Below are 23,417 nucleotides of genomic sequence, written 5' to 3' on the forward strand. Positions count from 1 at the left end.
GAAACATACCTAAAACCTCAATAAATTATACCTAAAGCCTCAACTCTAACAAAGTAGTCATGTTCTTAAAAGGAAAGAAAAAAAAAATAAACAGTGGTTAAGAACCCTGTGGGTAAAAAGCTGGAAACTTGGGCTGCAGAGATGGCTCAGCGGTTCAGAGCACTGACTGTTCTTCCAGAGGTCCTGAGTTCAATTCCCAGCAACCACATGGTGGCTCACAACCACCTTGAATGAGATCTAGTGCTCTCTGCTGGCCTGCAGGCAGAAGACTGTATAGACTGTATACATAATAAATAAATAAAATCTTTAAAAAAAAAAAAAAGCTGGAAACTCAATTATCTTGTGAAACAGAAGTTTCATAGGAAAGAGGTCTAGCTTTCATCTAACCTATTTCTTATGTACATCAGGGACACATTCAGGCTCTTAAAGTTATGATAAAATAGAATGGTATGTCTAACATATTCAACAGTTTGAATGACCATAACTCTCATCCAGAGTACATGTACACTGCAAGCCCCACACCAGACCACTGTCGTCGAGACTTTTCCAGAGGTGTTTCTGGCCAGTCACCAGCATGGTTAAGTGTGACTGCCAGTAAGTTCAGTGTAAACACTAGTCCTTGCACCTGCACCTCCAGCCCCAAACCTATCTCTGATTTTAAGTCCTCCTTGTTGTGACCATGTACACTGGATCTTGTCTTTCACTTCAAGTTCTATGAAAGCTCCCAAACCTTTTCTCTCTTCAGACCATAATTTCTCTAACTAAATGTTATTTCTATCCAAATCATCTATACACCCACCTCTAATTTACTCTCTCCCAAGTTAATCTTTCACTTTTCTATCCCCTGGCTTTTGCCCACACCTAAAAGGGTTTTTTCATCTTTCCCTATCCAAACATACCTATCTATCCTAGGTCTAACCTTAACCACCATAATTCCACCAGCCCTTTTCAACTCTACCTTGTTGACAGTAACCTCATGCCACCTACGTTTCTTGTACATGTTTTTCTTCATTCTAAATCATTTAGTTGTTTCCCCTCCACCCTTCTCCTTATGCTTCTCTATTTCACTTTAACATAGTAAAACTCTGAATGACCAATTTGACTGAGAGATCCTCAAGAACCATCTACATAAACTTATGAACGTATATATTCCCTACTGGGTCCCAAAAGATGCTGGGTCAACCTCCACTTCCAGGCATGGCTGGTACTCACCACTTTACTTTGCATGTCTGTATACTCCACTCCACAATATACTTATCATCTGAACAACTATATATGCAGTCATTGTCTTGATGCCACTGTATGCAATTGACTCTGTTTTCATGCCCACCACTCTACAGATTTAAAAAAACAAGAGAGACAAAGTCTTACATAATAGTATGAATCCTGGAATTACCACACATTTACCCCAAAACCTTAATCCTCATGCTAACTAAAGCCTTAACTTACATCTCACCCATCTTGGTATTCCAACATCAAAAATTAGGTAAACTAGCTAGATCTTAAAATGTTAATTTCCCCCTTTTCTCTGTGGAAAAAACGTACTTCTACATCCTCAAGGGGCACTAGACCAAATGTTATTGTTTTGGACTGAAATGACAGCACAAGGTATGAGCAATAATGGAAAGAACAAGTGAACTCAAATCATGGGAGTCCAAACAACTTCTTTTTAAGACAGGGGCTTATTATACAGATGATAGCCTTAAACTTGCAGTGATCCTCCTGACTCTGCCTCCCAAACTTGAATTCTAGACATGCACCATTGTCTAGCTGAAATCAACTTTTAAGGTATTTAGTTGAAAATATCACAAAAAAACCTACCAACCTAGGTGGTGCTGGCCTCCAACCATAGCACTGGAAGCTGAGGGAGCTCAAAGCCAGCCTGAGCTTGACAGCAATGTGCTATCTCTGGGGGGAGAGGGGTGAGGGTGTCCTTCAGGTAAATCCATATTGTATGAACAGTACTTTTATCTTTGTTGTTTTCCAACAGAGGTGGAGCTCACACAAAGAACCACCTTCTACTTGGTATATGTCAATATTTTGTATCTTTATAATCTTTAATGTAGGCAATTTTGGGGGTGTGTATGTATGTTCATGCTCGGGACACTGTAGTTATGTATGTGTACATACATGTAGGAGTGCTACCCAGAGGACAACTTCAGGTGTCATTCCCCAAAAACTGTTATTTTGAGACAAGGTCTTTCCCTAGTCTGGAGCTTGCCAAGTAAGCTAACCTGGCTGGCCATTCAGCCCCGAGCACTGTCTGCCTCTTTCTTCCCAGTGCTGGCATTAAAAGCACTCTCCACCATGGCCAGCCTTTTTACATTTAATGTGGGTTCTGGAGACTGAATTCAGGTCCCTCAGTCTACAAGGGCTAAGCTATCTCCCAGCCCAATATAGACAATTTCTAAAGGAAAATTTAAAGCAGATCAATTTTTCAGGTTGTATTTTGTTGTTTTTTTTTTTTGTTTTCAAGACAGGGTTTCTCAGTATAACAGCCCTGGCTGCCCTGGAACTCTCTTTTTATACCAGAGTGGCCTTAAACTCACAAAGATCCACCTGCCTCTGCCTCCCAATTGCTGGGATTAAAGGCGTTTGCCACCACTGCCCAGCTTGGCTGTATTTTTTTTTTTAATGTATGTGTATTCGTGTCTGCCTGTTTGTCTACATGTGCACAGAGAGACCCATGGAAACTAGACATTTCTCATCCACCAAACACAGGGATTTTCCTGTTGCGTCTAAATGGGCTACTAAGGATGGCAATAGGTATTATCCTTCCACTAGCGATGACAACAAATAAGGAAGACTTCCAGAAACCATTCTTAATTCTACAACTCTGACTCCTTAATTACATTATAAATTCAAGGGACTACAAGAGGAGGAGGGTGTCATTCTTTTTTAATAGAAAAAAATGGAAACTTCCAAATGCTCAATAAGTTATGTACTAAAGGGACTATACAATTTAATGCAAACTTATGACTGTTATTAGAAAGATTACATTTAGTTTTAGACAAAATAAAATCTGCTTATAACTCAATGAAAACAAACAAAAAAAAAATGACCAGAGAGAAGTAATCTATATTTTAGACTATGAATTAAGAATAGTAATACATAAACTATTAAATGAGGACCTCTCTTGGTGACAGATGTATATGTAAACTTTTCCCATTTTCAAGTTCATGTCATTCCAAATTTTCTATGGTAGATGCTGTTTAAAATGAAAAACCTACTTGTGCTTTCACACAATAACCATTCTTCTATACAGAAACCCACCCAGTGAACTTAAAAGTACACTGTAAAAGACACAGCCTGAGCTGGGCGGTGGTGGTGCACGCCTTTAATCCCAGCACTCATGATACTTGGGAGGCAGAGGCAGAAGGATCTCTGTGAGTTCGAGGCCAGCCTGGTCTACAAGAGCTAGTTCCAGGACAGCCTCCAAAGCCATAGAGAAACAATGTCTCGAATCCCCGCCCCCCCCCCCAAAGACATAGCCTGAAACCAAGTACACCAGGGAAGTGACTATCTTCCAGCACCTAACCCACACTTCTATAGTTTGAGATACTGGGCTGGGATTCTACAACACACAATTCTGCCTTGCCAGCTGGATTCACTACCAATGTGTTTTGTGAGGAGACATGGCTGGAGGGAAAAACTATTCCTCCTGTCCTTCTTTGCATCACCCCAACAGTTGGCTTCTTCACCCTTGATGGTGTAAACTGAAGGCAACAGGCAGTCTGAAGGAACCAGCATCACCCTTCCCTTCAGAGACATCAAGAAGCAGAAGCAGGAGCAGGAGCACCAGCCTCTGAAATATGCACCCCAAGCCCACAGTAGTGCTGGCAAAGTCAACTCCTAAGGTCTCAGCTTCAGCAGCAATTCCAAGTGCCTCCTTTGTTCCCTCAAAGGGTGAAAGCATCTTCCTTAAGCTATCACCTATACTAACTTGAAAGTCCCTCTGATCCCTTCTGACTTTACCTTTAGTCAACAGTTCTCCATACTCTTAACTCATACAGGTGAGCATTATCTACTACAGCTCTTAACAAATATTCTGTAATTGTAATGCAATTGAGATGGGAAACTGCTTCTACACAGAAAAGGCTCATCAATATCTTGAAGTATTTCTAATAATCTGTCACATCTTTTATATAAAATATGTAAATATACTTACTATTAATTTACTGTGTAATTCTCCTTTTACTGTGCTATACAATAAAATGCTACCAACTGCTGTGCCAAGAGCCAACAAATCAACCTGGTCACTCGTTCCTATAACTTCTGATTTCCTTTTTTTCCTTTGATGACTTTCCTGGAAAACAAAAAATAAAAATAACATTTTAACTACTTAGTATTTCAAATACACACATACACACCAAAACATCATTAATATATAAACACCAGTGCCCATTAGCCCTCAAAGACACTTACCCCTTTAGAAAGAGGTCAGACTGCAAACTACCACTTCCTATGTGTCAACACTCTTTCTACTTCTCAAACACTATCAAGTCTTCCTAGCAGGTCCCAGGAAAGCCTCCCCTCCCCAAGCAGAGATCCACAAGGGTTTATGAATCCGTAAGTCCAGGCCCAAATTCTTCCATTGGAACAGTCAACTCTTCCATTTTTCTCCCAAAGCTTGTTCCTCAAGCTTGTTTCATTTTCAAGAAGAAATAAACATTTTTATATCAATATACATTAACTTGGATCTAAGTTAACAAACAGCTTTGACTAGCAGTGGGATCCAGTGGCTGACTTGAGGGTTGATGTGGTGCTTTCATGCTTCTTCACTGCTTCTGCATACTTTGAAGACACAGGCATCCAACTAGTGGGGGGAAAGGCACTAAACGACCATTTCAGTAGGAATGCTCAAACAGAAAAGGGAAAGCAAATATTCAAAAACCCCAAACTTCTCAGGTCTGCAACACCCTACAAACTCTACAGCCTTAGCAGTCTCTCCTCTGTGTGGGCACACCTCTAGTCTCCATTATGTAAGAGCTTGAACCCAGCCTGGACTATCCGAAAGCAGCTGGGCAGGCAGTGGTGGCACACACCTTGAATCCTACCACTAGGGAGGCAGAGGTAAGTAGATCTCTCTGAGTTGAAGGCCAGAAAAAAAAAATAAAACATTACCAAACTCCTATTTGTCCCATCTTCTGAATCTATTTCTGGTGGACAGAAAGGCTGGTGGAAGAAATCACTTGGAGGATTTTTTTTTTCTTTTTTCTTTATTTTGGTTTTTCGAGACAGGGTTTCTCTGTAGCTTTGGAGGCTGTCCTGGAACTAGCTCTTGTAGACCAGGCTGGTCTCGAACTCACAGAGATCTGCCTGCCTCTGCCTCCCGAGTGCTGGGATTAAAGGCGTGCACCACCACCGCCTGGCACTTTGAAGGATTTTTGTACAACATCAAGGACATTAGTCTAAAGCTAAGCAATACTCTACTCAACAAAATATAATGGCTTAAAAATATTAGTGTGTGTACATATGTATATAAATGCCCAGAGGCAGGGGTATTAGATCCCTTGGAGCTCTAGTTATAGGCATCTGTAAGCCACCCAATGTGGCGCTAAGACTCAAACTCAGGCCCTCTGACTGGGACATAAGTGTTTATTCACCACCCCCAAAATCTAGTGTTGTAAATACAATTCCACACAAAACAGTCCTCAATCTAAGAGGTCAGTGCTATTGATTCTAGCTCCAACTTACACCATATTCTCTAAACTTTACACACACACTTTTCCTCCAAAAACCTCTTGCTTCTCTTAAGAACTCATACTGTGTCATAGACCAGTAAATTCTGATCTGTCCATTTCTGTTAGTCATAGCTGTTTCCTCTAAAGAGGTAAGCATCACATGAATACAGACTACACATAAAGCTTAAGGAGTGAGAAAGGTTGGCTGAAAACTGATTCAAGTACTTGTAACTGGAAAATCTGCATGGAACCACTAGAAGTGAAAACTAACAAAAAGAATGTGATTTCCTGAGTAAAGAGATTTTGAACCTGAGCTAAGTGATAACACCAGAAGCCTTTCTGATGGACGCTTATAATGCATCTGATCAAGGGCATCAAGGCTGGGGTTGTCACACGTGTGACTTCTAAAAGCAGCAAGTTATAGACAGGTGAAGACAAGGGTTTACAAAGCATGACCAAACTGCCAGAGCTCTGACTGATTCTAGTCAGCAATTAAGCAATGGCTTTTCAAACTGAGACTACAGAATCAGAGTTTGGGTACATACACAGAGACTTAGTCTTACCATTTCCTTACCTGTCCATTCTATCCACTAATGGATCAAACTCAGTCTTAAAAAATGACCTCTAGACACTGAAAATTTATGTTCAGTTTTTAGTAAGTAGCTTAAATCCATTTCTTGGCCTGTTTTAATGACACTAACTCTGACATGTATTTCATAGATAAGAATTTTAAAAAGCATATACATAGTCACAAATACATCAAAACAATGTTCTTCTGTTTCTGCGACTAGGATCTACTCTGCAACCTTTACCTTCTTTTGACACTTAAATACTTGAGGCCTCTTGACAGGAACACAGCAGAATTGTGCTAAATCACCAGTGTCTCAGTTCCATTCCCACCTAGTGCCTGCAGTGCCATGTCCTTCAGTCATGTTTACACCAAGCAGAATTTACCGTAGTAGCCAACATGAGAATGGCATGCCTGACTGCCAGGGTTCCACAACCAGAGGAAGAAGAAAGACATGTCTTGGAAAGGGGTGGGGAAGCAATAAAGATCAATTCCTAGGTGGCTTGATTGTGTGGCTCCTAGCATGACAGCTTCTGATCACAAATCTAAACCAGAGAAATGCTAAAACTGTCATGCCATAAACTTAAAGTCCTTATGATCATTCTGGAAACAGGGTAAAGTAATCTAGCTTCTTCAAACATTTATGAACCATTACTATAACCCACTACCCAAGAAACAAATGAAGCATGAATTTATCGTTCTCTGCTTATAGGAGTATCACCATACATTGTCCTTGTGGCAAACTGCTGACTACTAAACCAAGTGCAGGAAACTCTTATGAACTTATTTACATTGGAGGATACAGCACTGTGTGAGTTCAGACAGAACATTTACTGATTCATATAATGAGTACTGTCTATGGACCAGGTCTTACAACAATCATATACGTGGCCTCATTTAATGCTAAGGGCTCTGGAAGTATGGTGGTATTATCTCTACTTCCACATTGGAGAGTAAGTTCCATGCTAGACCTTTACCAAAATGCTGGGAACATGGGATTCATGATAATATATTTTCTACATCTCCATCTTATTACTTAAAATAGCAGGGCACACAATTCAGGGAGCCGAAAGCAAGAGGCTGAGCAGCTGCCACAAACTTTGATCCATATCCTACCATAAACCCGCATCCCATCACAAAGCCAGACCTGTTTGAAATATGTACAAATACAAGAAAACTGCCACTCTAATTTTCCAAGTAAAACTGATGCAGTAGTCAGTCAGCAGATAACATACCCAAGATAGGAACTGATTATCTCTGCAGTCATCCTTGCTCTCAATTCCTTTACTAAAGCCCAAGGTTAATAGTGTAAGGGCACTGGACTAGGAGTCAAGAGTACAGGATCCTAGTACACTGCTTATTAGTGATCAAGGCTTTGGTTAAAGCCATTTAGCTTTCTGAGGCCTGACTGTCAATCAAGTGTTACCAGCTTTTCTGCTTTATTTTTTGGAGCCTGAGATTTTTTGTTTGTTTTTCGAGACAGGCTTTCTCTGTGGCTTTGGAGGCTGTCCTGGAACTAGCTCTTGTAGACCAGACTCGTCTTGATCTCACAGGGATTCACCTGCCTCTGCCTCCTGAGTACCGGGATTAAAGGCATGTATCACCACTGTCCGGCTGATGCCTAAGATTAAACCCAGGGCTTCTCATGTACTTGGAAAGTTTTGTTTGTTTTTTTCCTGGGACGGGGTTTCTCTGTGTAGCCCTGGCTGTCCTGGAACTGGCTTTATAAACATTTAGGGGCAGGGATTACTGGGGACTGAACACAGGATTCTGGGTATGCTAATCACACATTCTTCTGCACTTTGAATCACGAATCTCCAGCACACCACACTGGCTTCTTAACCAGGATTCAACTAAGATGTCCTATCTGTCATATAAAGTTGCTTTAATTTGAGGAGCTTTGTTGAAAAAAAAAAATTAAAGTTGGGCTTGTTTAAAAAACTTTCATTCCTACCATATTATAGTGGATGGATATATAAAAAGTCCAAACCACAATTTTTGAAACTTGGGTTTTGTTCTGGGGCATAAGGATTGGAAGTCAAGGAAAGCCAAGTGAATGAAGTTTCAGCCAATCTAGCATTAACTATCTGTAGCAGATAGTTACTGGGTTTTCAAGACCTGAGTTCCAGGTCTAGTTCCTTTTGAGCTTTATTGAAATTGCTTACTTTTATGTACCACGTAGGACTAGCTATACAAATGTAAGATATTAATACCAATGATAATTAGCATTGCCCTTAAAACACCGGATACTAAGAGATTTTGCATTATTAAATATACTATCTTTCATAACTACTCTATGAAGTAGGTATGACTGATGTAGGAACAAAAGGCACAATTATTACAGAGGCTGGACTCAAGCTTTACAGCCTGTGTACATGCACTTACCTACCCACTGTTCTGTCTGTATTTCTGAGTGTTAGTACTCTCACCTCTTTTACAGCATTGTTAAAAGTGCAAAGAAAACTTCAAAAAGGAAAAATATACTCCAATTCCAATAATGACAGTTATATAGCTTTTTCACAAGTCTATGATTATGTTTTGATTTATAGGGTCTGATAAGTGCTCTTTGTCACCAACGGAAACTGAAAATGTAGCATAAAATCTGCTAAATGGCTAAACATACTCACCCAAAGTACAGCAAGTTAGATGCAAGCCTAACAACTTTCAACCCAAACATTTAAGGGTAAACATTTCTTTGGTGATCCGAAGTAAGCTATCCCAAACACTAATTTTGTAACTTTTACAGCAGTGACAGCAAAGCGTCACATACTTCTGGATACTTTGCAGTTCCAGATCACACAGAAGTGATTCCTTCTGCCTACCCACTGCCTAGTTGCAACTACCACGTGCGGGTTTGGTTTAGAGATGTAACCGAGTGACTCAACAGTGAACAGCATTTACCTGACAGCTAAAAGGATTCCCTAACTCGGCAGTTTCCCAATTACGGGAAAAATCACTGGGGCGTGCATCATACGCATTAAATCAAGCGGATCTACTACTTCATTACTTCACTTTGCCTCTGCATCCTATGCAAACCTCAGGGTGAGGGGAAAATTAGAAAGGCAGAACTGAGCATAAGTTAAACAGCTTAGAATGAAAGGAATCTAGGAAACTAAAGAGTGTGCGGGCGTGAGGATCCCAAAACCTACAGGCAGAAGAGAACACGTGTTGAACACTCATCCGAGTAAAGGGGCTCCCATCCCGGAAGGAAAACAAGACTTGCGCATTCCAACTGCCCAAAGCAAAACCAATACCCCGGGTTTGGGATGCGGAAGAGCGGGACTGTTCCAAGGTACTCAGAGAGCAGCTCTGATGAGGACACGATGAGGGACCAGGCCTGGGAGTGTGAAGCCGCCCCCCCCCCGGCTTCGGTGAACATGGCGGCCTAGCGAAAGCCGGGCACAGACCTCATGGAGACCGCGGGACCCGGCCGCACCCTCCGTCGCCCCCTCCAGACAGGCCGCACTCTCGGCCGCAGGGAGCGGAGGGGCGCCGCCGTCCCGCTCCGCGCTTCCTCGCCCCGAGCGCCCCGGGCCACGCGCGACCAGGCTCCACGCGCCACGCAGCCCGGGACGACGAGCGCGGGCAGGAGGGCGCCCTCCCCGCCGCCGCCCCGCTCGCTCTACCTTGGCCTGCAGCCGCGCTGGCGCCCAGGCCAGGCAGGTGCAGGTACCGCTGAGGTGCGCGGAAGGCACGTACTCCTGGTGCAGCCGGTTGTTGGCTGTCTCCCACACCCGCAAGTGACCGTCACTAGAGGCTAAGGCGAAGTAGGCCTGGCCGTCCGGCGAGAAGGCGCAGGGGACCCCCGCCGGGGCCAAGGGGTCGCAGCCTCCGCCGCCACCGGCCGCCATTGCTGCTCTGGCTCCGCGGCAGCCACGTGTTCGCCCATGCGCAAGCGCACCGGAGGGGGGCGGGGCCTGAAGAAAGGAAGTGGGGCGGAGGGAACGCTGGGAGCCCAGGGAGTGGCTGATCGTGACGCAGAAGAGCCTTGAGCGGGGCCCACCCTGTGGACGGTGGCTCGGTGGGGCCTCTCTTAACTTGCTCTGAGAAGGAAGCAGGAGTGGGGAAGTGATTGTATACTGCAGGACAAGCCAGTATATTTTAAAAATATGTCCCGTGAAATGACTAGACGAAATGTTTAAATGAAATATTTACTTACATCTCCAAGACGGTCACAACTGTTTCCATCTTCCGTTAGTCTCTCCAAGGATGTAGCCATGTGCATAATTATCCAATCATAGTACTATACAAGTCACTGTTGGGGCTTGGAGAAGAAAGATGTCTATTTTGGCTATGTTAACATACAGATGCTATTGGGAACAAAGAGAGGTAGAGTTGAATGTCACCAAACAAACAAGTGGTGCGTGGTGGCACACGTCTTTAATCCCAGCGCTAGAGATGCAGGGGCAGTCGGAGTTTGAGAACACCCTGGTCTACAAAGACAGCTCCAGGACAGCCAGGGTACACGGGAAAGGCCTGTTTTGAAAGTACCCCCCCCCCAAAAAAAAGAACGTGGCTAAATAAGAGAAGGCGCCAAGATAAGCAGTCAATAAGAGAATATGGATCCTCCAAAGGAAATTGAGAAGAGGTAGCAGTGAAATGGGATAAAAGCCAAAAGAGTAAGATTCACTAAAAACAGCAATTTCAGAAGCAAGGCATTATAAAGCCATGTCAGAGGATGTAAGAAAATGCCTGAGAACCAGTGAACTTTGCAAGACCCAAAGACATTTGTTACAATACAGCATGTAGGCTCAGCATGAAGAAAAGCCTAAGACAGTTCTGGCAAGCACTATTGTCGGTGTTTGTGAGGTAAGGTAGAAACTATCAGTATTATCCATTTCTCAGATAGGAAAACTGGGGTATGTGGCTGGGAAAAGAGAATAGCTGTATTTCTTCTTGCCTTACCTGATGAGGGAGTTGCAGGGATCACCCAGATGGCCCTCCATCCCCAAGCTTATTAACCCTTAGACCCATTCCCCTTCCTGGCTCCTACCCTGCACGGACCTCTCAGACCACTGTTCTTTATTCTTTACTTAAATCTATCTTTGTAACCTTTAATTCCCTCTCTTTCTCAACATACATCTTTGGCAGAACTGCAACCTGGCAAAGTCTAACTCTCCACCCACAAACACCTGAAAGGAACTAGAGAAAAGTCATGCTCTGGCTTCTACTTTGTTTAAGTTCACAGTTACTAACATCACTTGAGAAGACAATATTTCACCAGGTGGTGGTGGCACACGTCTTTCATCTCAGCACTCGGGGCAGACGCAGAAGGATCTCTGTGAGTTTGAAACCAGCCTGGTCTACAAGAGCTAGTTCCAGGACAACCTCCAAAGCCACAGAGAAACCCTGTCTCGAAAAACAAAAAACAACAAAAAAGAAAAAAAACAAAACTTGCATACTCACTGGGCTGTGGCGGCGCATGCCTTTTATCCCAGCACTGAGGACATAGAGGCTGGTGGATTTCTGTGAGTTCGAGGCCAGCCTGGTCTACAAAGCCAGTTCCAAGACAGCCAGGGCTGTTACACACAGAAACCTTGTTTCACAAAACGATAATGAAGAATTCTCTCCCGCAGGGATGGGGATAAAGCTCAGTATACAGCAAGCCTAGCATTACCAAGACCCTGCTTCAATCCTTGGAACTGCAAATAATATTTTATACTAAAGTTCTGCCCTAGAGCCTTTGGAGAGAGCCTGGTCATATCAAAGCCTTGGACTCCTGGTGTCCAGGCTGTGAGCAAACACATGTCTGTTGTTAACACTGCCATGTTTGGGGCTGGAGAGATGGCTCAGAGGTTAAGAGCACTGCTTGCTCTAGCAGAGGTCCTGAGTTCAATTCCCAGCAACCACATGGTGGCTCACAACCATCTATAATGAGGCCTGGTGCCCTCTTCTGGCATGCAGGCAGGACACTGTACACATAATAAAAAAATTTAAAAAAACACTGCCATGTCTATGGTAGTCTGTGGCAGCAGCTCTAAGAAACAAAGATTTCTGAGGGATTTCTCAAAGTCAACACACTTAAATCAGTCCCCACCTGGAGACCAGGCTGGCCTCTAACTTACAGAGATCTGCCTGCCTCTGCCTCCTGAGTGCTGGGATTAAAGGTATGTGCCACCAATGCCCAGCCAGTTTAAACAACTTAAAAAAAAAAAGATCTTATTTATTATGTATACAACATTCTGCTTCTGTGTATATCTGCACACCAAAAGAGGGCACCAGATATCATAACGGATGGTTGTGAGCCACCATGTGGTTGCTGGGAATTGAACTCAGGACCTCTAGAAGAACAGTCAGTGCTCTTAACCTCTGAGCCATCTCTCCAGGCCTTTAAACAACTTTTAAGAAAAGATTTTTTTCCAGAAGCAAAGAACATGAAATTCTAAACTGGAAGTACTTGAGAAACAAAGTCCATCTCATCTTAAAATGTTTTGAATCAACATTTTTTCCAAAACACATGGTCACCAAGCACATGAAATCTTCAACATCACTAATTATCAGGGGAATGAAAATTAAAACCACTGTGTCACCTACGTCGGCTTGGGTGGTTATTTTTTTGGTTTTGTTTTGTTTTGTTTTGTTTTTTTCCGAGACAGGGTTTCTCTGTGTAGCTTTGGAGCCTATCCTGGCACTTGCTCTGGAGACCAGTCTGGTCTCAAACTCACAGAGATCCGCCTGCCTCTGCCTTCCGAGTGCCGGGATTAAAGGCGTGCACCACCAACGCCCAGCTTGGGTGGTTATTAATTGGAAAAATATGAAACACATATTGGCAAGGACATGTAGAATAAGGAAGCCTTGCACACTGCTGCTAATAATGTGAATTTATACAACCTTTGTGGAAAACAGTGTGGAAAGAAGAAGAAAAACAGTATAGAGGTTCCTCAAAACAAAAAAGTTAAAAATAGAACTATCATATGATCTATGGATCCCATCTGGGCAGATATAAGAAAGAAGTGAATTCAGGCTCTCAAAGAGATTGTCAGCAGTCCTGTGTTCTCTGAAAATTATCCACTGTAGGCAAAATACAGAAATAATCTAAATCTAAATGAGGAATGAGGGAATACAGGAACTGTGTATATACATTGAGAGTGATGTTTAACCTTTAGCAAAAAGTGTCATACTGTCTGCCACACATGGATGGACCTGGAGGCCTTATGTCAAGTGTGGATGTCAATCACAGGACAAGCACTGCAAGGTTTCACCTGTGTGACATCTAAAACGGTCTATTGTGTAAAAACTGAGTCGAATGGTGTTAGAGAGGCAAGGGGAGAAAAACTGAATAAAAGAAAATAAGGACTAGAGAAGTGACTCAACAACTCTTCTGGAGTATCCAGGTGCAATTTCTAACACCCACATGGTGGCCCACAGGTATCTGTAATTCCATCTCCAGGGGATCAGATGTCCTCTTCCAGCTTCCATGGGCACCAGGCATGCAAGTGATGCATAGACAAAACACGTATGCACATAGAAACACTAAAATTTAAAAAAGCCCCACAAATGATGAATACAGTAGATGAAATCACACTTAAAATACATCAATGTAAATAATTCATGAGGAGATTCAGAGATAGAGAACAGAAAAATTACCAGGAATCAGATGGAATCTTTCTTATCAGAAAGTGAAAGCTAAAAGATAATTAAAGTATGTCATAACCCTAAGGAAAAATAGAATTTGAACCCAGGGAATCTAGCTATCAAGAGTGAGAGTTCAATTACCTGACCATTGAATATCAATGTATCCAAAACTGTGATAAGATCGTGCTGGGAAAATACATGCATAGTTGAGGGTTAGAAGCAAAAATGGGTGAGAAAGCTAAATCTCAACTCTACCATGGGAAGTCAATAATAAATGATTCATATTATTGAAAAATCCTTAACTACCAATTAAAGAATATTATTGAGTAATATAATAACTTTAGAAAACTTAAATGTAAACAACAGGATTTTATTATTCAAGAAAACCTCTCAGAGCCAGGCGTTGGTGTCGCATGCTTTTAACCCCAGCACTTGGGAGGCAGAGGCAGGCGGATCTCTGTGAGTTCGAGGCCAGCCTGGTCTACCGAGTGAGTTCCAGGACAGGCTCCAAAACACTTACAGAGAAACCCTGACTCGAAAAACCAAACAAAAAGAAAAAAGAAAACCTCCCAGAATTCATTTTCTTATAGAATGTTTTTGAGAAAATTAAAAATAAGGATTGAGATAAAAAGCTTCATGATACTTGGGAGGCAGAGACAGGAGGATCTCTGTGAGTTCAAGATCAGCCTGGTCTACAAAAGCTAGTTCCAGGACAGCCTCCAAAGCTACAGAGAAACCCTGTCTCGAAAACAAACAAAAAAACAAAAACAAAAAAGAAGCTGCATGACAGCCTTTAAGGGACTTATACATCCCTGAGTCCAGCTATGCAGATCCTATGCTGTTAGAACTTGTCCAAAGAACAGAGTCATGCAGAGTAATGTCCCCAGCACATGGCATGCTCTCCACAAATGACATCGAATCTGAGTCTTTCTGAAGCTCACTGTTCTCCACATCCTCCTACAGCACAGGTAAAGTGAAAGCTACTTCTCTTCCTAGTTGGGATGATAATGGATTTCAGAAATTTGAAGAAAGAAAATAGGAAATACTTTCTAAAAAGCTAATGATATTTACACAGATCTGTCCATTTAAGGAATGTGAGAGCATAAATTTTGGGATCCTCTCCTCTAATCTATGAGCAGAGGAAATGTTACACCCAGTAAAGTGACTTTGGAGAGCTCTTATTCTCTGTCTCTATTGGTTTGTTTTCCTATTTCATGATGCATCACAAGTAAACATATTTTGCAGGCAAGTCACCCAGAGGAAAGAAATACTATGACTCTGTTTTGTAACTTTCCCTCATCCATTCCTTCAGGACTCATGACAGGACCTCAGTAATACAATAGAGTCTGGTCTTGGAATTCAAAAGCAGACTGAAGCCTAGGAGAGAGGACGCTGTAGCCAAACAATCTTACCTGCAGAGATGAGGAAAAGCCCAAGTTGAACAGAAAGTAGTCTGGAATGGAGGGACATCAAGGAAGTGCTCTCTGAGGAAACTCATGGAAGACATTTCAAAGGACCCTGTGTCTTCTCATAGAGCGTCTTATGTGGTTCTTCTTTTTAAATTTTTACTTGTAAGGACAAATAACAAAATTAGAAGTTATGCAACCCATCAATGTTTACTGGATGGTTCTATCCTCAAACCTGAATATGATAAACACAAAAGAAATGTAAGCAAGAGATAGAGGGATGACTCAGAGTTTCGAAGCACTTGCTGCTCTTATAGAGAACCCCAGTTCAGTTCTAGCATCTATATGGTGGTGGCTCACAACTGTCTGTAATTCTAGTTTCAGGGGATCTGATGCCATTTTCGGGCCTCTGAATACACCAGGAACACATGAGGCATACAAGGCAAAATATTCATATACATAAGTCTCAGTCTCTCTATCTTTGTTTTTGTTGTTTGTTTGTTTGTTTTTCAAGACAGAGCTTATCTGTGTACACCCGGCTGTCTTTAAACTACTCTGTAAACCAGATTGGCCTGGAACTCAGAGATGTGCCTTCCTCTGCCTTCCAAGTGCTGGAATCAAAGGCATGGGCCAGTATCATCTAGCTAATCTTTTTTAAAAAAACAGTAACATAAGAAAATTATTACAGAAATTTAAAGGATGCTATCTTCAGTTTTGAGACACAAAATGAGGTAAATTTAAGAAATATGAATAAAACTTTCCCCAGTGGTGGTGAGGCTTGAACTCAAGGCCTGCAATCAACTATTGAGCAGCTACATTCCCAGATTATGTATTTATTATTTCCTTTCTTTTTTTGTTTTTTTGTTTTGTTTTGTTTTGTTTTGTTTTTTCGAGACAGGGTTTCTCTGTGTAGCTTTGGAGCCTATCCTGGCACTCGCTCTGGAGACCAGGCTGACATAGGACTCACAGAGATCCGCCTGCCTCAGCTTCCCGAGTGCTAGGATTAAAGGCATGCGCAACCAATGCCCGGCCCACTCCCAGATTATGAATGGGGTTTATTTTTCATATTTAAAAGACTTTTTATTTTTATTTTTGTGTGTATGGGTGAATGCTTGCATATATGTCTGTGTACCAAGTGCATGTCTGGTGCCTGAGACATCTCCTGTCCACTGGCCTGGAACTTGCCGGGTGAGCTAGGCTGCCTGGCCAGTGAGTGCTGGGGGGATCTGCCTGTCTCAGCTTCTCTTGATCAGAATTACATACCCATCATGCCCTGCTTTAAAGAAAAATATCTGGGGGAGAGGAACACTTGCTACAATATATCAGAGGATAACCCAGGAAAAACCTGTTCTCTCTTTTTCTTTCTTTCCTTCTCTCTTAATTTCTTTCTCTCTCTCTCTCTCTCTCTCTCTCTCTCTCTCTCTCTCTCTCTCTCTCTCTCTCTCTCTCCCTTTTCTTTCTTTTCAGACAAGGTTTCTCTATGTAGCCCTGGCTGTCCTGGAACTAGTTCTGTAGACCTAGCTGATCTGGAACTCACAAAGATCTGCCTGTCTCTGCCTCTCCAGTGCTGGGGTTAAAGACATGGGCCAGCACTGCCCGGCCTGTTCTTTCATCATATGGGTTCCTGGGATTGAAATGTAGTCATCAGTCTCTGGGGTGGGCACATTTATGTACTGAACCAACTCGATGCCCACCTGTCTTTTAAATGTGGATTCTGGAAATCAAACTCAGAGACCCCTGTTCTTACAGCAAGCATTTTACATACTGAGCTATTGCCTCAGTCCTTGGTTAGTCTTCAGAAAATGTGTCTGGTACAATCAACAAAGGCTATTGAATTTGGTTGACGTAGTTGGAAATTTCACATTCTATTTTTCAACTATCTTGTCAGAGACCTTGCTGAAGCCACTTAATCTTCCTCTTGAATTTTCAGTATACCAGCATGGTTCTGCCTGATCTCAATAAACATGTGCCTAGTGATTAAACAGACAGGCCAATGATATTTAACTTTGGGTGCAAACTAACTTCAGTTTTAAGAAGCATCTATTTAGGATGGAACTCGAAGAAACCATTCTGAGCGAGGTAACCCAATCACAGAAAGACAAACATGATAGTACTCACTCATATGTGGATTTTTGACATAAAGTAAGGGATTACCAGCCTACAATCCACATTGCCAGAGAAACTAGTAAACAAGGAGGACCCTAAAAGAGACAAACTTTGTGCCCTGGAGAAGGGGAAAGGGTCACAATCCCCTGAGCAAATTGAGAGTATGGGAAGAAGGGGGAGGGAGCTACGAGAATGAGAAGGGAAGAAGAGGAAGGATGCAGAGGTCATGAGGGAGCAGAAAGGTTGAGTCAGGTGTAGATTAGAAGAAAGGATATGTGATAGGTAGGCTTTTAGTTGGGGGGGTGGTAAGGGAGGACGGGAGGGAGAAGAGAACTGAGATTGTCATGTAATTCAATCTTGTTTGTAATTCAAATAAAAAAAAAGAAGCATCTATTTAGTTTGGGGGAGGGTCGGCTAAAACAATTGTGTGTTTTTTTTTTTTTTTAAAGAATTCTGTTGTATAAGAACATAAACGAATGGGGTCCCTTTTTACTTAGTTTGTCGCTCTGGTCTTTGGCAGTCCTACACTTCGCTACATAGACCAGGCTGGCCTCGAACTCAAAAGATCCATCTGTCTCTGCCTCCTGAGTGGTGGGATTAAAGGCGTGCCACCATATCTGGCTTCAGTTGGTTTCAAAAACAAAAAACAAAAAGTCCTAAAGAGAAGGGGGCACCTGGATTTGAACCAGGGACCTCTTGATCTGCAGTCAAATGCTCTACCACTGAGCTATACCCCCGCTGACCACTACTGTCTTCCTCCGCATTTGTGGACACTCTAGCTCTCGGGCTGAAGACGGACAGGCAGTCCCTACCCATTCGAAAAGGACTTGCGAGTTATCAGCAAGGTGTGCGGGTCACCAAGCAGTGAGATCTGCGACGTCTGACCAACGAATCGCAGGGCTAGTTTACTTTCGTCTCTTGGGGGTGATAGGTGACGTTCCCGCGAATTAAACCTGGTAGAAGACTTTCCAGGTTTCACAATCTCTACATTTCGTCTTTCCTGGTCCTCCTGTCCCCGAGCCAGCTGGCGGAGGTTGCTGAGCCGAAATCTCCGTACTCTCGCCACACTGGAGAAGAAACGAGGACTTGAGCTGCCCGACCGTCCCTCATCCCCCAGATCAACGAGCCCCAGACTCCGCCCACCGGGTCTGCTGGACGCAGGAGTAGTGACGCAACTCGGCCTGCGAAGCCTGTGAATGCTGGCGAGTCCGCAGCCTAAGCGGCCCGAAACGAGGCGTCGGGCGGGCAGGGGGCTGTGATTGCGTCACTCGTGTGCGACAGCACCTGCGCGGATGCTTTTCGTTGTTGAGGCTGCGGCGGGCGTTTCCAGGGTCGGTCGAAGCTCGGAGTCGGTCGATTCATTCCTGTTGGACCCTGCGTTAGTGTCTTAGGAGGGAGCTCGGTTCCGGTGCTGCGAATCCTGGAGATGCGCGGCACGGCGTGCGCGGGTCGTCCCCGTCTCCCACTCTGGGTGTCCGGAGCGTCGGGACTCGGCGTCTCTAGTCTGCGGAAAACCTCAGGCTGTGGAGGGGCTGGGGTGGAGAGCAGAGCTGCTGCGACCCCTTCCTCCCTCCCTCCCTCCCTCCGTCGCGCTGTGGCTGCGGGGAGCGCGTGCTGTCCTGTCCGCGGTGGCTCGGTGGCCACCGAGCCCGGGAAACCTCACGTTCCCTCTTCTTGCTCCCCTTCTAGAGAGGGACCCTTCCCGGCCGGGGAGCTTATTTTAGCTCAGACGGGAAAAGACAAACGCAATTTAAGAAATGATTTCATCAGTGCAGCGTCGGACGCTTTAATAATAACTGGAGGCAATCCCGTTCAGCGAGATCGTGGGCAAGCTCCCCGGCCTGATGGTGACCGGCTCCTCTGGTAAGAGTTTTCTGCTGCAGAGGCCGGCTTTGGGGGCGGTTCATGAAAACAGGGCTTCCGATAGCGTGCCCAGAGCTATTGCGATGGGTGGGTGTGGGTTCCAGGAAGGGCAAAGAACCGGCGCAGTACCCAGTCTGTCAGATGAGTGTTCTCATCATGTCACCAAATGTTGGAGTTTCTCAATATGTTGCGTTTTTAAAATATGTTCAGGTGTTGATAATTTTAGAAACTGAGTTTAAATTTGATAGTCTCCACTCCTTTCTCTAAAATGAAGATTTATTCAGTTTTGTATTAGAGTGATGTGGGCTCGTTAGCTTAAACAGAGATGTACTCGTTTGGCCCCCACAGCTCTTAAGTGAGTTCAGTACTTAAGAGAATGTTGACTAGGGGTAAATTTTGTAGTACTATTGTTATAATATATATATATAATATATATATATATATATATTATATATATAATATATATGTATATTTAATATTTGGGGTGTATTATCAGGCATGTCCACGGTTATGCAGGACCTGTGGCGGTATTTTAATAATACTTAGTAAGGTATGTTACTGGAAGTATATTTTATCATACATATTTATATTAGGGTTAGGGATGTAACTCAGCTGTAGAGGACTTGCCTAGAATGCATCAAAAATCCTGCATTCTGTTCCGTGCTTTTTCTTGGGAGATGCACAGATGCACGTAAATGGCTATTCACCCCACATGGGACACCAACAGACCAAAGAAACAATTCCTGCCAAGCCTAGTTTGGTGAGCCAATAAGATTATTAGGATTAGGTGTCAAAGATGGTCTTCCTGGAAAAGCCCCATCCAAGCATGGCGACTACTTTCTAAAGCCACATCAGTGGAGTTCCAGCCCCAGGAAACCTTTCACCTCTTACATGCAATGCCACCCCTAATAACCACGTGAAACCGTAGTTGGGATGTGGGCAAGTTGGGTTCTTGTGGGTGAAACTCACCCCTACCCCACTTCAAAGATTGATTGTTAATAGGCCCATCCTTGGGATATTTTTTGAGGTGTCATTGGGTAATGACAGATATATTGATTTCAATACTACAAAGGTCTTATCTACCTAGAGGATGGAGTTCTACTAGCCTGGCATGGTGGTGCATGCCTTTAGCACCTAGCAGGCAGAGACAGGAAAATCGCTGTGAGTTTGAGCCAGCCTGGTCTACATAGCAAGGTTCCAAACGCTAATAATTATAAATTAAAAGTTAATCATTTCTCTCTCTTTTTTCCCCCCAAGACAGGGTTTCTCTGTGTAGCTCTGGCTGTCCTCGCTCTGTAGACCTCAAACTCAGAGATGTCTCCCAAGTGCTGGGATTAAACATCATAAACACCGGCTTCAATTTCTTGATAAAGTTCCTTTTTTTGCTTACATTAAAAATTTTTCAGCATTTCAAGAAAAAGGAGCCTAATAACTTCATAACTGATTTTCTGGCCTCACGTATTCCTTTGCCTTACCAATCTTCATAAAAAGCCCTTTCTGTAGCCTCAGTGACATGCCCTAACTTCTTACCAGGCCTAGCTCAATGCATCAGGCTGACTTTTAAGTCTCTCTCTTCTGTCCTAAAGTGCTTATCCTCCTTGTACTATGCTTAAAGCTGTCCTACTGTCTGCTGCTGGAAGGTGGTGGAGTTCGAGGACAGCTAGGGTTACCTGTCTCTACCCTGATTATTTTCTTTAACTCTCCATTCTTGTCTTTAAGCAAATAAATAAATAAAAAAATAATAATTCTCTGCTCTTGACTTTAAGCTAGGGTGTTCTGCTGCTTTCTGCTACCTCTGAGTCCAGTGGCCTTTATCTGTAATTTCTAGTTGCTTCTGAAGTGCTGCTGTATTTGCTAATTGTGGTTTGAAAGAAAGTAGCCTCCAAAGAGAGTGGCAATAGTAGGAGGTATCGATTTGTTGAAGTAGATGTGCCATTGTTGAACAAAGTGTGTCACTGCAGGGGTAGGCTTTGAGGTCTTCTATGCTTAGGATACTGCCCAGTGTTTCAGACAATTTCCTGTTGCCTACATGTCAAAATGTAGGACTCTTAACTCCTGCTCCAACACCATGTCTGCCTGCATGCCACCATGTTGTATCATGATGATAATGGACTGAATCTCTGAAAATGTAAGCCATCCCAATTAAATGTTTTTCCTTTATAAGAGTGCCATGGTCATGGTGTCTCTTCATAGCAATAGAAACCCTAAGACACTAATTGATTTTTTAATTTTTATTTTATCAAGCAAAATGTTAGTTCTTGGGCAGGGCCAGAGTCCTATCTACTTTTGATTCCTTTCTGATTCTTTCCCTGACAGTAGTGTAAGGTAAGAACGGGTCTTGCCGGGCGTGAGAGGCAGGCAGATCTCTTTGAGTTAGAGGCCAGCCTGGTCTCCAGAGCGAGTGCCAGGATAGGCTCCAAAGCTACACAGAGAAATCTTGTCTAGGAAAAAAAAAAAAAAAAAAAAAAAGAATGGGTCTTGATATGTATTTATGAGCCATTCACACTGTATTCTGTCATAGGCTATAAATGATCTACTGATGATGGACATGAGCCCAGGGACACTGTTTTGGAAACAGACTCAGGCTGTGGTGAAATGAGCTTATTTTTATCCAAAGCAGGTAAGATTAGAGTAAGTAAAGGAGGTCATGGGCCAGGGGAGACATGATCTCCAGAGAGCCCACGGCCAGCCAATCTAGTAGAAGCCGTGAGCTCTAGGTTCATTGAAGAGACCTTGTCTTAAAAAATGGGTGGAGGGTAGTAGAGGAAGATACCCAGTGTCAACCCCTGACCTTCACTTGAATGAGTATAATCTCCAGGAACATATACAAATATGTATAGCCCCACACACGGAATGCTGAGCCTCAGCTACAATTTAAAAAAAATGAAATAGTTCTTCCCTACTATTTCACTTTTTTGAAAGCATCACACAGGTTATGGAACTTTTGGATGGGATTGGAACCTGTGAACTTGCTCTCATGTGAACAGATAAGTGAGATTGGCTCATGTGCCTTACAAAACAGATAAGTGGAATTCTGCCTCCAAAAGTCAGACCAAAATCAACGCAGATTTACAATTACATTTTCAAAAGGAAATTGGAGTTGGAAATGAAGTGTTTCAAGAGAACTGTGGTGAGCTTCAGTTTTATTTTATGCTTGTGTTTTTAATAGTAAATATTGTAGATTCTTATGTTGACCAGCACATTTACACAATAATACATACACTCACATAACTATCAGATACTCTTCAGGGATTTTGGGGTTTGTTTTGTTTTGTTTGGTACAGCAACTGCAATGTAGTGTTTTTCTATTCTGTTAATTACAAAATGTAAGTCCTGAAGTGCTTCTGGAGTTCTTCCAGGAAGCAAGTTTAGGTCCTTGTATGTGTACATTATTTAGGCTGTGGAAAGGGTTCCAGATATATTGATTTATGAAACAGGCTTATCCATTTGGGTATAAGCTTATCTGTAAGGTTACTATGTGATCACTGGCAAATGTTTCTGTATTCTGACTAGCAACATAGCTCTAAAACATATGCAAAAAAAGAAAAGAGCTTACAGGAAAAGAACAGTGTTTAATATTTCAATACTTTTTGTGAACAAATTATAAAACACTTATACAGTGTAGTATGCATTTTGTTCTGTTACAGAAGAATCACATTCTGGTTTTCTGTACAGACCATATCCCTATAGTGCTAGACTGGTCACCCATGTTAGTAATGTTTTCAGAACATATTAAATGTTTCTTCCTTTTAACTAATGCATTGTTATGACCTTAATTGTTTTCTCTTTTAAACTAGTTTTTCTTGTCAGGTTGAGGAAGGTCAAGCCACAGCTGAACTGAGTACCCCTGATGACAGCAATCAATTTGAAGGCAAAGAAGTATCAAATTACAACTTTATATTGTCAATCACTGTCATAAATTGGTACTTTTAGTTATTACTATGATTTGTATAACTTTTACATATGCTTGAAGAATAACAAAAGCTAAAGAACATTGTACAACTGGGTAACTGTCCCATTTTGACATTGTCTTGCATTTAGTTTGACATTTTGTAGCTAATGATTCCAGGTTGCTTTAGTTGAGTCATGTCATTCTTCACTTCCTGTAAACCACTCCATAGCTTTGTCTTTCTTCATAAAATTAGTTTCCTTTTCTCTGTTTGATTGATGGTCATTGGCTACTGAAATAAAATATGCATTTTAAGGTAAATTGTA

At 42.6% G+C, this 23,417-nt stretch overlaps 3 protein-coding genes and 1 non-coding gene across 4 annotated transcripts in view; 1 reads left to right on the top strand and 3 right to left on the bottom strand.

Moving 5' to 3' along the window:
• Wdr43 (WD repeat domain 43) overlaps positions 1-10,145 on the bottom strand; it is a 37,617-nt gene extending 27,472 nt beyond the window's left edge. Inside the window, exons 1-3 of the mRNA XM_027424420.2 lie at positions 9,879-10,145; positions 4,169-4,306; positions 1,213-1,334 (exon numbers count right to left, since the gene is read on the bottom strand). Of these exons, the coding sequence (XP_027280221.1) occupies positions 1,213-1,334; positions 4,169-4,306; positions 9,879-10,103 (485 nt within the window). The 5' untranslated portion in view covers positions 10,104-10,145. The remainder of the gene's footprint in view (positions 1-1,212; positions 1,335-4,168; positions 4,307-9,878) is intronic.
• A 7,859-nt stretch (positions 10,146-18,004) lies between these two features.
• On the bottom strand, positions 18,005-18,076 carry Trnac-gca. Its single transcript has one exon. It is a non-coding gene; the product is annotated as a tRNA-Cys (tRNA).
• Positions 18,077-18,765: 689 nt separating this feature from the next.
• Positions 18,766-23,248, top strand: Trmt61b (tRNA methyltransferase 61B). The gene is given in 8 exon segments (XM_035447611.1): positions 18,766-19,075; positions 19,078-19,137; positions 19,140-19,202; positions 21,736-21,822; positions 22,021-22,036; positions 22,125-22,249; positions 22,252-22,332; positions 23,244-23,248. Coding segments are annotated over 8 exon segments (747 nt in total).
• Spdya (speedy/RINGO cell cycle regulator family member A) overlaps positions 22,344-23,417 on the bottom strand; it is a 28,752-nt gene continuing 27,678 nt past the window's right edge. Inside the window, exon 7 of the mRNA XM_027424421.2 lies at positions 22,344-23,383. Within this exon, the coding sequence (XP_027280222.1) occupies positions 23,292-23,383 (92 nt within the window). The 3' untranslated portion in view covers positions 22,344-23,291. The remainder of the gene's footprint in view (positions 23,384-23,417) is intronic.

Source organism: Cricetulus griseus, chromosome 7 (assembly GCF_003668045.3).
Source record: "Cricetulus griseus strain 17A/GY chromosome 7, alternate assembly CriGri-PICRH-1.0, whole genome shotgun sequence".
Taxonomy (NCBI): Eukaryota; Metazoa; Chordata; class Mammalia; order Rodentia; family Cricetidae; genus Cricetulus; species Cricetulus griseus.